At 34.5% G+C, this 13,644-nt stretch overlaps 1 protein-coding gene across 6 annotated transcripts in view; it reads left to right on the top strand.

Annotated features, from left to right (window-relative positions):
- Positions 1-13,644, top strand: part of si:dkey-178k16.1 (protein 4.1) — a 50,734-nt gene that overhangs the window by 12,927 nt on the left and 24,163 nt on the right. For all 6 annotated transcript variants that reach the window (XM_052595221.1, XM_052595222.1, XM_052595224.1 and 3 more), the window contains exons 2-3: positions 10,258-10,325; positions 10,499-10,663. In XM_052595221.1, the coding sequence (XP_052451181.1) occupies positions 10,275-10,325; positions 10,499-10,663 (216 nt within the window). In that variant the 5' untranslated portion in view covers positions 10,258-10,274. The remainder of the gene's footprint in view (positions 1-10,257; positions 10,326-10,498; positions 10,664-13,644) is intronic.

A 13,644-nucleotide genomic window follows, 5' to 3' on the forward strand; every position in this document is an offset into this window, starting at 1 on the left:
GGTGTCTTAGTTAAAAATAAAAATAAGATTTTTTTTTTTCTTTTCAATTTTAGCTTTAATTACACTTTTCAAGTTAGCACATAAAGAGATAGGCTAATTGTGAAATGGCAAGTGACAGGATAAAAATAATACAAGCACAGTGAGCATTGGTAGCATGTGGTAGAAGATGACGTATAGCAGGTTTTAGCAGAGGACGCAGGTTTGAATCCAGGCTTTGTCACGTCACGATCCTATTAATACACAACTGTCGATTTGGCCTTACAGAAATTGGAAGAGAAAGATAATTGCCAATGCAGAAAAATTTAGCTTGCCATTTTATGATAACATGTCAGCCTATTAAAGAGCTGTGCTTACCTAACAGTATGCCAATAAAACTACATTTCATTAAAAAACTGTCAGTGGCGTTAGTGTAGGGCATTAATATACAGTTGGTAGTATATATTCTTCAATTTACAAATGAAAATGTATAGCAGGGGGATTGTTATATTTAGTTGTTCTTGGCAATAATAAAAAAAAAAAACATAGGTGGTTACTTACTGGTGCAGATAAAGAGAGCTCACTGCCAGGAATACTGCCATATCTAGATGGAAAATCAGAGCAGGACATTCATTTTAAACTCTTTGTCTACCTCCAAAACAAAAATCCTCCCGTCAAAGGCTTGTCAGATTTCACAGCAAAAGGTCAATGTAGAGCATATTAAATTTTGGACATAGATTACAGTACAGTACATGATTTAGGGTTATTTGGTTGTCCTTGAGCGTAATTACGCAGTTATCAATAGCAAGTACTTTTATCATGCTGTCCACCTTTTTGGTTTACCAGAAAGCTACCCATTTCTGCAAAATCCAAAACTTTCATTTATGAAATCCACACATCCCTTGGTCTTTGTGTGTTCAATAAATATTTTAGATTTAGCTTTCAGCTAGCAATATGAGTGAACTTCAATTCACATTTCCATATTAACCCTGTAAAGCCTGACATATAAAATTATAGTCAGAACACCTGAGGTATTTATGATTAATACAGTATAGAAAATGAAACATGTACTTAAGAAACAAAAAATACCCTAGTTTTATTCAGAGACTGAATAACAATATGTTCAAACCCAGGCTCACTGGAAATATGTGTCTCTGAATACATTTCTGCAACACTGTTATAATGTACCTTACTGCACATTTTGCTTCAGTTTCAAAGTGAAATGTGCTAAAACACACGAAGTGTCGCTAAAAGTTAATGCACTGTTGTTTTGGAAATATCCACAAAGGTCTGCCAAGAATATGTACTATTGAACTTTTCCTGAGTTGTTTGTTATGCTTCAGCACATGAAGGTTGTTGTTCTGATAGCACCATGCGACTGATTAAAGTGTACGGCTTGTCACTGGTTACATCAGGTTCACTTCTCCATATGTCCATATGGCCTGGGGCAGTGCCAGCTCACTACTGCGCTCCCAATGTGCATCTTGGCAGAACTGGGAAATTTTGCAAATGCCATCTTAAGGCAGGTTTGTTCCATAATTTCGGCTCTCAATAATCTCATGATCACTGCATAGATATTTTGCAGCATTTGTTAGTTCTTACTACTACACACACACTAATTAACTGCTTTTATTAGAGCCCTAGTCATCTTCTTCAGCATCACTGAGTAACTGGGATTATCTCTGATCAAACTCGGCCTCTGACTTGATTATAAACAAAGACATGGTTACATGTACAAACAACATTATGGTTGCTGATCAGCTTTAATTCTGAGTGCAACAAGATAAGGCTGCTTGATCTCTGCTTGGGCATTTTAATTATCCATCATCGTCTGTGTCAAATGCTGTTTTGATCATGGTGAGCGCTTTAGTCGGAGGAACCACTTCACATGAAAGCTACTACATAAAGGTCAAAGTGTGCATCTAATCACTGCTGTTCATTAAGAGCATCAGGCAATTCATTATTTAACTTTTCATTTCAGAGTTGATGTTTTCAAATTACCACTTGTTTTAAATGTTTGGGTCATCCTAAAAAATGAAACACAAAATAAGTAGTTTAGCAGAATGTTAACGCTGCTCTTTTCCATGCCATGAAAATGAAAAGGTAGGGTGCAAAGCATCATAAAAGCAGTCCTTATGTCTTATGCACTATATTTCAAGTGTTCATGACATTTGTCTCATGATATGATATAATATGATAATAATAATAATATGATATGTCTCATTGTATGATATAAGAGAATATGAAGCTTACAAATTGATGCAGTTGCTGATATTCACAGTATGTGGCCATAAAGTAAGATGTAAATCTAGTAGCTTGTAATGTAAATCAGTGAGATCTTTGTAACAATATAACACTACATCACCCAATAAAATCTTATAAATGATGACATTTAAAATGTGTATTTTATATTATCTAAGCTCTTTAGTCGTTTTATGGTGGGGGTCAAAACGCATAATGAAATGCAATAAAATGATGATTGAGAAATTAACAAATAACTTCCTCAAAAGTATGTCAAAAGGAGATGTTTAGCAGAATGTTAACAATGATCAAAAATGAGAGTTCTGTATGTACTTTTCAATATCTTTTAGTCAGAGCAAAAAAAAAAAAAAACCGACAAATTTGCTTATTTTTTGTTTTATAATTAAACCGCACTTTAATGAACAGTACTTTACCACTGCAACCAGCTACAAAACACTGTTTGTTGTTCTTTGGTGAGGACATTTGACATGCCTCTGCTTATGGTTACAATATATTTAAACAACAGGTTATATTTTGGTCAGAATTATTGCATTTCCATTCTACTGTGCTCCATCTGTTTGACATGAATGCTCAGGCTTGCGTTTATTTAGTCAAGTCTGAATTTTAACAAAGATTCGCATTGCATTATTTCAAAATGGAAATACGTGAATTGCTAACTTTTACAGATGCAACTGTATGATGCAAGCTGTGTGATGATGAAAACGAGTCTAAAAAAGCATTAAAGGGTTAGTTCACCCAAGAATGAAAATTCATCTTCTACTCAACCTCAAAGCATCCTAGTTGTATGTGACTTTATTCTTTCAGAATAATTATATCAGAGTTATTTAAAAATTGTCCTTGCTCTTCTAAGCCTTTCAATGGGGTAAGCAGATGTTTGTTGTCAACAGTTCAGAAGATGTGAAATAAAGTGCACACATCTACAATAAAATGTCCCTCACATGACTCCGGGGGGTGAATAAAGTCCCCCTGTAGTGAATCCATGGATTATTCTGAAAAAGGAAAGTTACATACACCTTGGATGCTTTGAGGGTGAGTAGAAGATGGACGACTAACCCTTTAAACAACACATCTGACAGTAGGATAAGCTGCTTAAAAACTGAAGGCTTGTAAGACGGATTGAATTCCTCAATAAAGCATGTTTAAAGAAAGTAATGTGGGTTTGGGAGGACATGAGGGTAACATAAATAATGGCAGAAGTTTTCTTTTTAGGTGAACTATGCATTTAATTCCATATTAGAAATAAATGTAGCACATCAGTCTACTTTCCAACATGCCCCAATTTACAAGTTACTGTATATGCTATCATTGGCACTGACATTTTGTGTATTGGCTGAGAAAAGTGTAATATAGACGTGAAATTATTCACAAACATTGTGTGAATTAGACACATAAGATGATACAATTCAAAAGAAGAGACAAATTATGTAAGCTTATTCCACTGCCATCAGTTTCAAAGTGATTCACTGATGATCCATGAAGTATTGGCTAAATAATTTACTATACAATCTTGCAATACTTGTCAAGAAACCCTGTTTTTTAAGTTTACAAAAACCTAAGATACCATTGATCTAAACAACATCCCTAACGGTGCAAATTTGAACACTCTGACATCAACAAGCATACAGTATGAGCAAACTCCTTGAGGAGAAACATCTAAACAAGAGAGGAAAAAAAAAAGAAAAGAAAAAGACAGGAGCAGAACCGCCCCATGTCAGATTCCTTATTATCTCTCCCGGCCTGCTGATTATGTGTATTGACCAGAACAGTCATCCATGTATAACCATCAGGAGTGAAACAGATGAAATCAGAGGAACAAATCTCCTTCTTGTTATTTCATTAACTGAGAGGTCGATCTCTGACAATGCAATACTTTTTATCTCGTCGCCTTGGAATTATAAGGTTCTTCCGTCATTTTTGTCTGTGACAACTTATTTACATTTATGTGATGTTCAGTGAAACATTTTTCAATGTTTATTTAGGGTGTATAGGGTTGCTAGCAACCTGATTTAGGCTACAAAATAGTGTATTTTATTTCTGCACAACAATAATTAAGTGTCTGATGACTCAATATGTGCAACTGACCTTTTTTCCTCAAAGTGGCACTGCTTGATACACAGTGATGACGTGATTTTCATTTGTAATTATCACAGGAATAAAACGAATGATATCATCTCCAAAAATGTTACTGGCTTGAATGTCTTTAGAAAGGCTTTTATGCAGAGCAATTACTGTATGCAGTGAAATATAATTGTGGATGCTGTGAATAGTGATCAAAATGTTTTTGAATCATTGAGAATGATAGTTTTGAGAATATGTTTTGAAATCGTGAATATGAGCCAGATGCCGAATGTACTGGGGAAATGCGCTCTGAAGATGACAGCGATAGTAAAATCATCTGCTCAAATTGAACGCTTCCAAGTTTTTAAAAACTATCAAAATTTTGTTTATTTTATTCTTTTATAATTGTTATTAAAATATCAGGAGTGTTTAATGCTATTGCAGCAGACAGAGATCAGTTTGTGTTATATATAACCTTGGTCCGGTTCCCTAAAGACTTGAATATGTTATAAATGGAAAAACATTCATGCATTTAAATGTTAGTCTTTGTTAAACAACTTAAGCATTGTCTGTTTTCTTGCAGTTTGAAGTTTGAAAATGTCTTAAATTTTACAAGATAGACAACAATCTAATTGATGGGGCCTTATTTACAACAGTGAAAGTTATCAGTTTATCTCAGACATACTGATCTCTAGAGAGAAAGCAGTTTTCCCTGTTCCACTTTCTATGGAATAAAGTCCTGGTCAGATGAATTACAGTAGCTACTTAAACAGTTCCTGCAATGATGTGTTTAATTACCCACCATATTCCTACCTAAAATTAACGTCTGCACTGGACAAAATATTTAGCACTGCCTTTTATGCTTAACTTGAACAAGAATTAATGATTCGTTCTTAAATATGAAATAAATGTCATAGGAAGCATTAAATGTACATGTTGACAGAACAATAAATATATGTTTTAAAACAAATGATAAGCAAACTGTTTGCATTTCTGGATAATTGTTCATTAAATTAATGTTCTGCAAGATAGAACCTTATAATTCCAAGCGTAACATTTTTATAATTAACGTTTTATGATTAGAAGGCTCTGTCTGCATAAAAAAAGCATGGTTGCCATTTCTTTATTGAACCTTACTTATGATGTCACTGGCTTGATGTCATACCTTTGCAATATCAGTCAAAAATGGGCTTTTCCTTAGCAATCACACCAAGGGTAAAAGCATGATTAAGGCATTTTTATGTTTTTTTTTTCATCTCAGAATAATAGTAGTCCAATCAGTATAATATGCTATATAATGTCTATTAGGGACATCAAATCATAGAAAGATATAAAAAAGATTGGTAACTCTTTAGTATGGGGACAGATTCTCACTATTAACTAGTGCTTATTAACTGCTTATTGACACATTGTCTGTTTATTAGTACTAATAAAGCTGCATGGCAATTTTCTACATCCCCAATCCTACCCAATACCTACATTTAACGACTACCTTAATGTAAGTAGCAAATTATGAATTTGAAGTGAAAGTCATAGTTAATGTTTAATTAATATCAAGAATTGGACCTTAAAATAAAGTGTGATGTAAAGTTTTTTTGCTTGAAGCTCTTAAGTGGTGAGTAAACTGAGTAGAATTGTATATTCAAAGTTATCTATAAAGTAATTACCTTTTTTTTAGTTTTGGATGTAGTATATATTATTATAATTTTGATTACAAATTCAACAAATGTATTTTGTGTATACAGCTGTTGCTGGTCACTTATGGACACTGCTGTGCAATTATTTTAACAAGTTTTTCCCACACCAGACTGCTAATGTGTTAATCGGCAATTTTCAAATAAATCACACATTTAACAGTACATTAAAACAAAGCAAGCTGTGACTGTTTATTTTTTTTCTTTTCTCAATCAGTCTATTCCTGTATGAGTGGGTGGTTCTTGGCCCAAAATTAGCTGCACCTGAAACAGATGATAGTCAGACGTCTGGCTTCCCAAAGCTTGCTTTAGGCCTTTGTCTGGGGTTAAAGGATAGTTCACAGAACTTCACCCCAATTTGAAAGGTCCATTTACTCATCCTCATGTTGCTCCAAAGATCTATGACTTTATCTTCAGTTTAACTTTTGAAGAAACTGTTTTTGACCATATAATGAGAGTCACTGGGGTCTAGAACAACATTGGTCCTCACTGACTTTCACTGTATCGGCGAAAATATGACACAATTAATTTTTTTGTGTGAACTATCTCCAGATAACATTCTTATGAACCATTATTATTTCTTTTGATGTTAGAGCTAGGTTACAGTTAGAAAAAGGTTGAGGTTAATTGACTTCCAGGAGATGTTAAATAACACATACTTGGAAAAAAGCACAGTTGGTATTTCTTTATTGAACTTTGTGTGAACCTACCGCGAGTGTCATACCTTTAATAAAGTACATCTTTATCTCAGAATAATGGTAGTCCAATCAGTATAATATGCTACTGGTTACCCTATCCCCAAAAAGGCGGCATATCACAATTGTGTTATATTCTTTGAACTGACGTATTTAAAGATCTCAGATGGTGCTTTACAATGGGCTGATTTCCCCCAGAACCGTCCCAGGAGTAGGAACTCAAAAGAGACCCATTACAGTCAAGATGTGTCGGCATTTGTGTAGCATTTGAGCCGAGGAGGATCTGTAGCTCTCTGAATGTTAGGAACAAGGGACGGTGGGCCAGATGTTCTGCAATTCATCCTGTGCCCTTTTCAAGAGCCGCAGTTTCCTGAATATTTCTCTCCGGGAGTTTTTCGGCACTTATGTACATCCATACAGTGTCATCTTCTGAAGTGCTTAGTTATTGGTCTTTTTAATCTCCTCAGATATGTTTCTTGTAGTGCAAATTGACATGCATTTGGTTCGAAACTCGACAGCGTTAAATCCCAATACAAGCATCTGGATGTAGAATGTTAATCTTGGCTTTTCAACACCACGGTTACTAATGCCACATTATCCTTCATCTATTTACAAGGAAGATGTAATTATGCAGAGGAATTAAAGTCTCACTTATTAGGTAACAATAATTTGGTTGGCATTTTTAAGCAAGTGTTCTCTCCTTGTCTCTCTGAACTGCACCCCTGTCTCCCCTCCACCTGTCTAGTATTTCTTCTGAAGCTTCCCATATGTTCGAAGGAGCATACATTATCTTTTTCTTTTTAATGAATGCATAATCAGAATCAGAGTCATTTTATTTGTTATTATAAGTAAAGCAGAGACCCGGGGCAAGTGCAACAGATCAAGTGCAATCTTTTGGCAACAAAAAAAGCATTTATATGCACAAGAAATAAATAAATAAATAAATAAATGGACATTTTTTAAATCTATTAAATAGATTTAAACATGGTAAAATGTGTCAAATATAACTGGCTGAATTATGCTATTATAATGTTAAGCTATGTGTCTCCATTTCATTTAGTTGCACTTTGTGATAGTGTGATCCATTTATTCCTATTGGTTTTCTTCAGGCTGTTGTGCTATGGACACATTAAAGTGTTTGCTGTTTATTTTCTTGAGCTCCAGCTGGGTTGACTTCAGTAGAGACAGGTTTGTTTCTTTAAGCCACTGGCTTTACTGAGCCTTTAGTGTATGTCAAAGGTACAACCTGACAGTGTACACACATACACTTATATATTTTTAAATAGAGGTTTTTATTTTTTCACTTTTTTTGTCATACTTTTATAGTATAATTATTATCATTTTAGTCAAACATTAAAATATTGTCGTACAAGCATTGATTTGTGGTAACTTAAATGGCTAGCACATAAATTAATTTCTAGACTATAAACTGACCTTCTTAGCCCAGTAAAAGGCCTGATCAATATATTGATCTGAACACACATTAACTGAAAGAGAAGGAGCTGGAAAAGCAACTCACTGTTACTATTCTGGGGCTTCAAATCTTTCTGTAGCTGCCATTTAATTCAGCTCTACTCATTTTTAGTAGATGAGATGTAACTATAGCTTGTGTCTGCCATGGAAGAAGAAAAATAAATGTAATAGATAATTGTGATGTTTTAATCTCATACTGTAATTCAGATTTATATTTCAGACTTTCTTCTAAAACATTGCAATTACCATTTTAACAAAACAAGCACACACACACACACACACACATATATATATAGATACAGATTTTGTGAAGCTCATTTTATTGTAACATTAGTTGTAATGGCCCATTTGAAATGGTTTAACGAGTGCAGTTTTGTGTTCAGCCATGTTTCCTGTTGAAACAGGAAGTGTGGGTGGAGCATGTCAAAAGGCTTGTCCCAATATTTTTTTTAAAAGCCAATAGGTTTTATTTACATCATAACTATGACTCGTAATTTGATACTTTACTATCTGGCAGCAAATGGTTTTAGAGGGAGGGGCATTCTTGTTCTAGAGAGAATTTGATTGGACAGAATTCAATATTTGTAGCCCATTTTGATGTGAAAAATAAAAACAATGTGTAATGTGAAATGTGTAATATGCTAAAGGTGAATTTTATCAATGTTTGGCTTTAAAGCTAACATAGATATAGTCTTTCAGGGTTTTTCTCTTCACATTTCTTTAAACTGTATCTTATTTTTGATGCTGTATCTCCCGTCAGCATCTATTAAACTCCCTTTTAATAAACTCACGTGTGTTTTGCTCACATTGACAGATTGTTTAGATCTGACTTGAGATATTTCACGATCTTGATCTTTTCTCCATCATTTCTTGTCCTCTGCTCTATGAATAAATGCATCAAAAAAAAAAGCTCAAACCCTCAAGGCCGTAACAGTTCAGCTGAAATAATTAAAGCATTAAGTCCTCCATTACGGCAAAATGCAGAGCTTCAGTTAAAGCCGGTTAATTGGTAGAAGAGATAAGTCAGCAACCAGAGTTAAATGTATAGATTAGCCATTTAATAGACTGGCTGTTTGTCTTCTGACTGAATCATGGGTACATTTGCGGATACTTAAAAAGCGAGCGATAAAAATGAGCATGGTCAAATGGGGAGGTTTGTTTGTTTGAACAGCGATGCTTATAGCGAGTGATATTTGGAGGATTTCTGTGGGGGAGATGTTTGGGGCTTTTAGTAGCACAGCGTGGCGCAAGTGAATGAGATGGAAATGAAGGTAATTAGCATATTCACAGTGGTGTCAAACTGTCGAGCTGCGACACCTAAACACCATTAAACACCGAAAAGTTTATTTGCTAAAAAAAAGATTGCATATTTAGGCAGGTTTTAAGCGTTTTACTGTTTTTAGATGCATGCTTCTACATACATCTGTCTTCTTTCTGCCTTAATTTAACAGAGATCACAAAGATTTCTATTCTGGAGAAAGACAGATTGCTTATTTAATAAAAGCTTTCATTGTACTCATAATAAACCTGTTTACTCAGACTGTGTATCACAGTTTGTTAATTTATTAATATGAGATCATCACTAGCTAATTATACGTATGCTGCAGACACGTAATGTTTTAGATGTTTCTCACCACATGTCAATAAACACATTCCCTGCTCTATCCTTTCACAGGAGCTTCAAGAAACAGTCAAACAGATTTTGCTCTGGCCATTTGGTGACTAATTATGAAACGTTTGCTCTGCAGACCGCATGAACATATCGCAGCACGGCTCATTAGATAAACCCGCAGAAGTGTTTGTTTGTTCTTCATCTATTGAATCATATTAAAGGGACAGCTCACAATAATTTCATAACAATGTGTTGCTCTAAACCCATGTAGCTTATTTTATGGCATGTAAAAGATTCTTTAAGTTAAAAAAGAAAAAAAAAACTCTTTAATGCTATCAAAGTGATTTAAGTAGTCAAATACACAGCATGTATATGTTCATTAAACCTGTTAGGCCTATAAGAAGTTAATGTGAAATTAATATGGTTAAGCAAGTGGAAAGTTTAATCTGTTTAATGAGTTTTATTCCAATCTTTTGTATTACTTTAGGACTGCAAGTGATTGCTATGTCAGAGAGCAGTTCAGCCGTAAAGAATACAGCAGACGGAGGTTACACGGTAAGCCTAAGATCTATCATTTATTAATAAATATCATGCCTTATAATATGTTTGACTATGCCATGAAGCTTTCTATCCTTTGGAATTCATTCATGAAACATCCTTTCATGCATTGTTTTTGAACAGTTCGTGATTTTTGGTTGAAACTGTACACTTTGATCACTTCTATTCAGGATCACGATTCAAAGATGTCGGATGAGCACCGAGACACGGATGATTCGTCAGAGAAAACACCTAGCAGGATGTCCAGATCGCCGCAGAAATCTTCCAAAAGACCAAAGACAGTGGCTGTGAAAGTCACACTGCTTGATGGATCTGCCTATGAGAGCGGGGTGGAGGTACAGTAGTCGCTGGCGTGTGCTAAAACTGATTTGTGTTGTTCTGTAGAAACATGGTCCCGGACCTCCAGGGCTCTCAGGTTTTCACATACTGTTCTCCAGTAGTGCTGTATTCCTCTGTCAAGTCAACCACATGCCTGCAGACTGCTTAAACAGATAGATTAGTTGAGATTTTTCCAGCAGAGCCAAGACAGTGTAGCTATTGGAAATACTGTATGATGTTACATAACATTCCTACAATTTCAGAAAAAAGGGTACAAAATATATAACGTTTTTACTGGATTGGTAATCTGTGGTACAAAAGCTAAAATGTGCATCTTTGTAACTTATTTAACCTTTTTTCTGAGAGTGTATTTGTAAAAAATGACTTTCTGAAAAATGTCACGATTTCCAAAAAAGTCTAGTAATAAGAAATGTTTCTTACATATTGATTGCTGAAGGATCATGTGACATTGAAGACATTGAATTAATGATGCTTTACATCACGGGAATATTTGTAATGTTCAAATATATTCAAATAGAAAAGTAGTTTTATTAAGTTATCGTTATTATTTTTAAAATCCAATAGTTATTTTAAATTATATTCCACAATATAAATGCAGCCTTAGTGAGCGTAAGAGATTTCTTTCAAAAACATTAAAAATCTTACTGACCCCAACATTTTTGGTAGTGTAATTAAAAATTATATATTTATCCTTACATTCTTTCAGACTTCAGTGTCAGTTATATACAGTATTTGAAATAATGAATTCTCTTAAAAGTGTAATTATTTTTAATCATAAGAAACTGTAAGCATAATTCAGAAGTAAGACATAATCAAAAATTTCTTAATCTAGTTGAACATATCTAATCATTAGAATAAATTTGCATCAGAATTACAATATATTCATGTTTATATTTACAAAAATGTTTTTAAACATAAAATTGCACAGGGACACTTCTTCGAGTTCATCCGCTCAAATTTTTTTAATCAGTGATTTACTCAAAGGGTTTGTGGAAATGAATCAAACATCCCAACTTTCACTAATGATATTTAAATGAGAGTTGTTATAAAAAATATCTCACTTTTAGCACTCACATACTTAAGAGAGTATGTGTGAAACTTTAATTATTGGTGTTGGGTATTTTTACTGTATCTCTAATAACAAAGTCCATCTCAAATATTTAATGCATTTTATGGCGCTAGATTAAGACTGTTCCAAACTATTACGTTTGACACATACAAACCAGCAGCTGTATTTACAGTAACAAGATGCATAGATATTAGAATAGTGTCGAACAAAAAATCCCAGTGATGTACCTCACATTTCAGTCCCTCATTGGAATTTTCACAGCTCCGTGTTGCCTGCCGCGGTGCTTTTGGGAATTACAGCACAGGGTGGGGGTGGGTGGGGGGGGGTTCATTGATAGGTGAAAAGCCCTCCCACACCAGTAGCTCTCCAGGGAGCTCCACGTACTGCTCTGAGATCAGTGCCACGTCTGCCTGTGTGCCCCAGGGGTCTGCCGGCTGATGGATTTCCAGGGTGTTTTCAGACAGGACTGTCCTCTGGGGTGTTATTCGTGGCTCTCTGGTAGCTTCTCCCGTCCGTTTGCCATTACTGATGCTGCAACACCTACTGAGAGAGACAGACTGTCCAGTCTAAAGGTCAAAGGCCGCCAATACTTCTAGTCTTCTACGCTTGGCTGAAGGGGAGGAGGATGGGAAATCTAAAATGGGGACATATTAGTGGTCCCATGGAGTAAATAATAGTACAGCCTTTCAGAGGAGGGTATGCCAGGCTTGTGCTTTGTCACCCTTGGCTAAAGTTCACGCTGATTTAAAAAATGTGCTTCATTTATTTAATTTCTTTAAGACTTTATTTCCTCCACAGAACACAAAAGGGGAGGTATAATGCCCAAGCTGCTCTTTTCCATATAAGACAATTAGGACAATAGGACAAGTGGCTGCTTTTGGATGCTCACATGCATGTTTGCATGTTAATTTCTTTAGCCATAATAAACCATCTAAATCAACGCAAAGTTAGGCTTAAAAAACTATTTTACTGCTGCGATTTTCTGCCTAGTTTCAAATGTCTGCTTTTCTATTGTTTGTATAGGCTATTTGCTTCTTATTATCTTTGTTTATTCGTTCTTCATTGTAAAACATATTCTTTGTGAATAATTAATGAAAAACCTGAAGCAATTTTTACTTAATTAAAACTTGAAAGCTACAGAACATGGCGTTTTGCAGGTATAGGTGTAGTTCAAGAATGACATTTTTCATCCTGTATGACTTCTGTTCTTCTGTGGAACGTAAAAGAAGATATTTCAGAAATGTCTTTTTTTTTTCTCTGTATTTACAATGGAAACTGTTCGGTTACCAGGTTTCTTTGAAGCCTGTTCTTTTATACTCCACACAAGAAAGAAAATCATACAGGTTTGGATATGAAAATCATACAGCCTACAACATGAGGCTGAGTAAAATGACAGATTTTTGGGTGAACTATCCCTTTAATATATTAATTTAGTGTAACAGTTGTGATATGAAGTTTATTTATTACAATCATCAGCCTGTCCTGTCCCCATTCACTTTTAATGTTTAGGGAAAATGATAAAGGTGTGCTCAAAATTCATCATATCTTAGATAAATATGATCAAAGAAAGATCTGAAAATATATCTGTATCATTAATCATTTTGATCTTTTATTTAAAACATTTACAGAAATTTTACTTTTTCTTTGGAGAAAAGAACTTTTTTTAAAAACTTTTTTTTTTTACTTCAATTAAATGTTTTTTTTTTTTTTGAATGAAATATCAAATAGATAAACAATGCAGACTTATTTTCACAGCCTACTTTGTTCGTATTTACTATGACCAATTCTGAGCATGACTGTAGTTAAATATCTCCTTTTCTGTTCCGCAGATGAAAGAAAGTTGAGTTGAGCATGTGTGAACTGTTCCTTTAAATATCTGATGTCTTCGCTGGAACAATGGCTTATTCT

This window comes from Carassius gibelio, chromosome B23 (assembly GCF_023724105.1).
Source record: "Carassius gibelio isolate Cgi1373 ecotype wild population from Czech Republic chromosome B23, carGib1.2-hapl.c, whole genome shotgun sequence".
Taxonomy (NCBI): Eukaryota; Metazoa; Chordata; class Actinopteri; order Cypriniformes; family Cyprinidae; genus Carassius; species Carassius gibelio.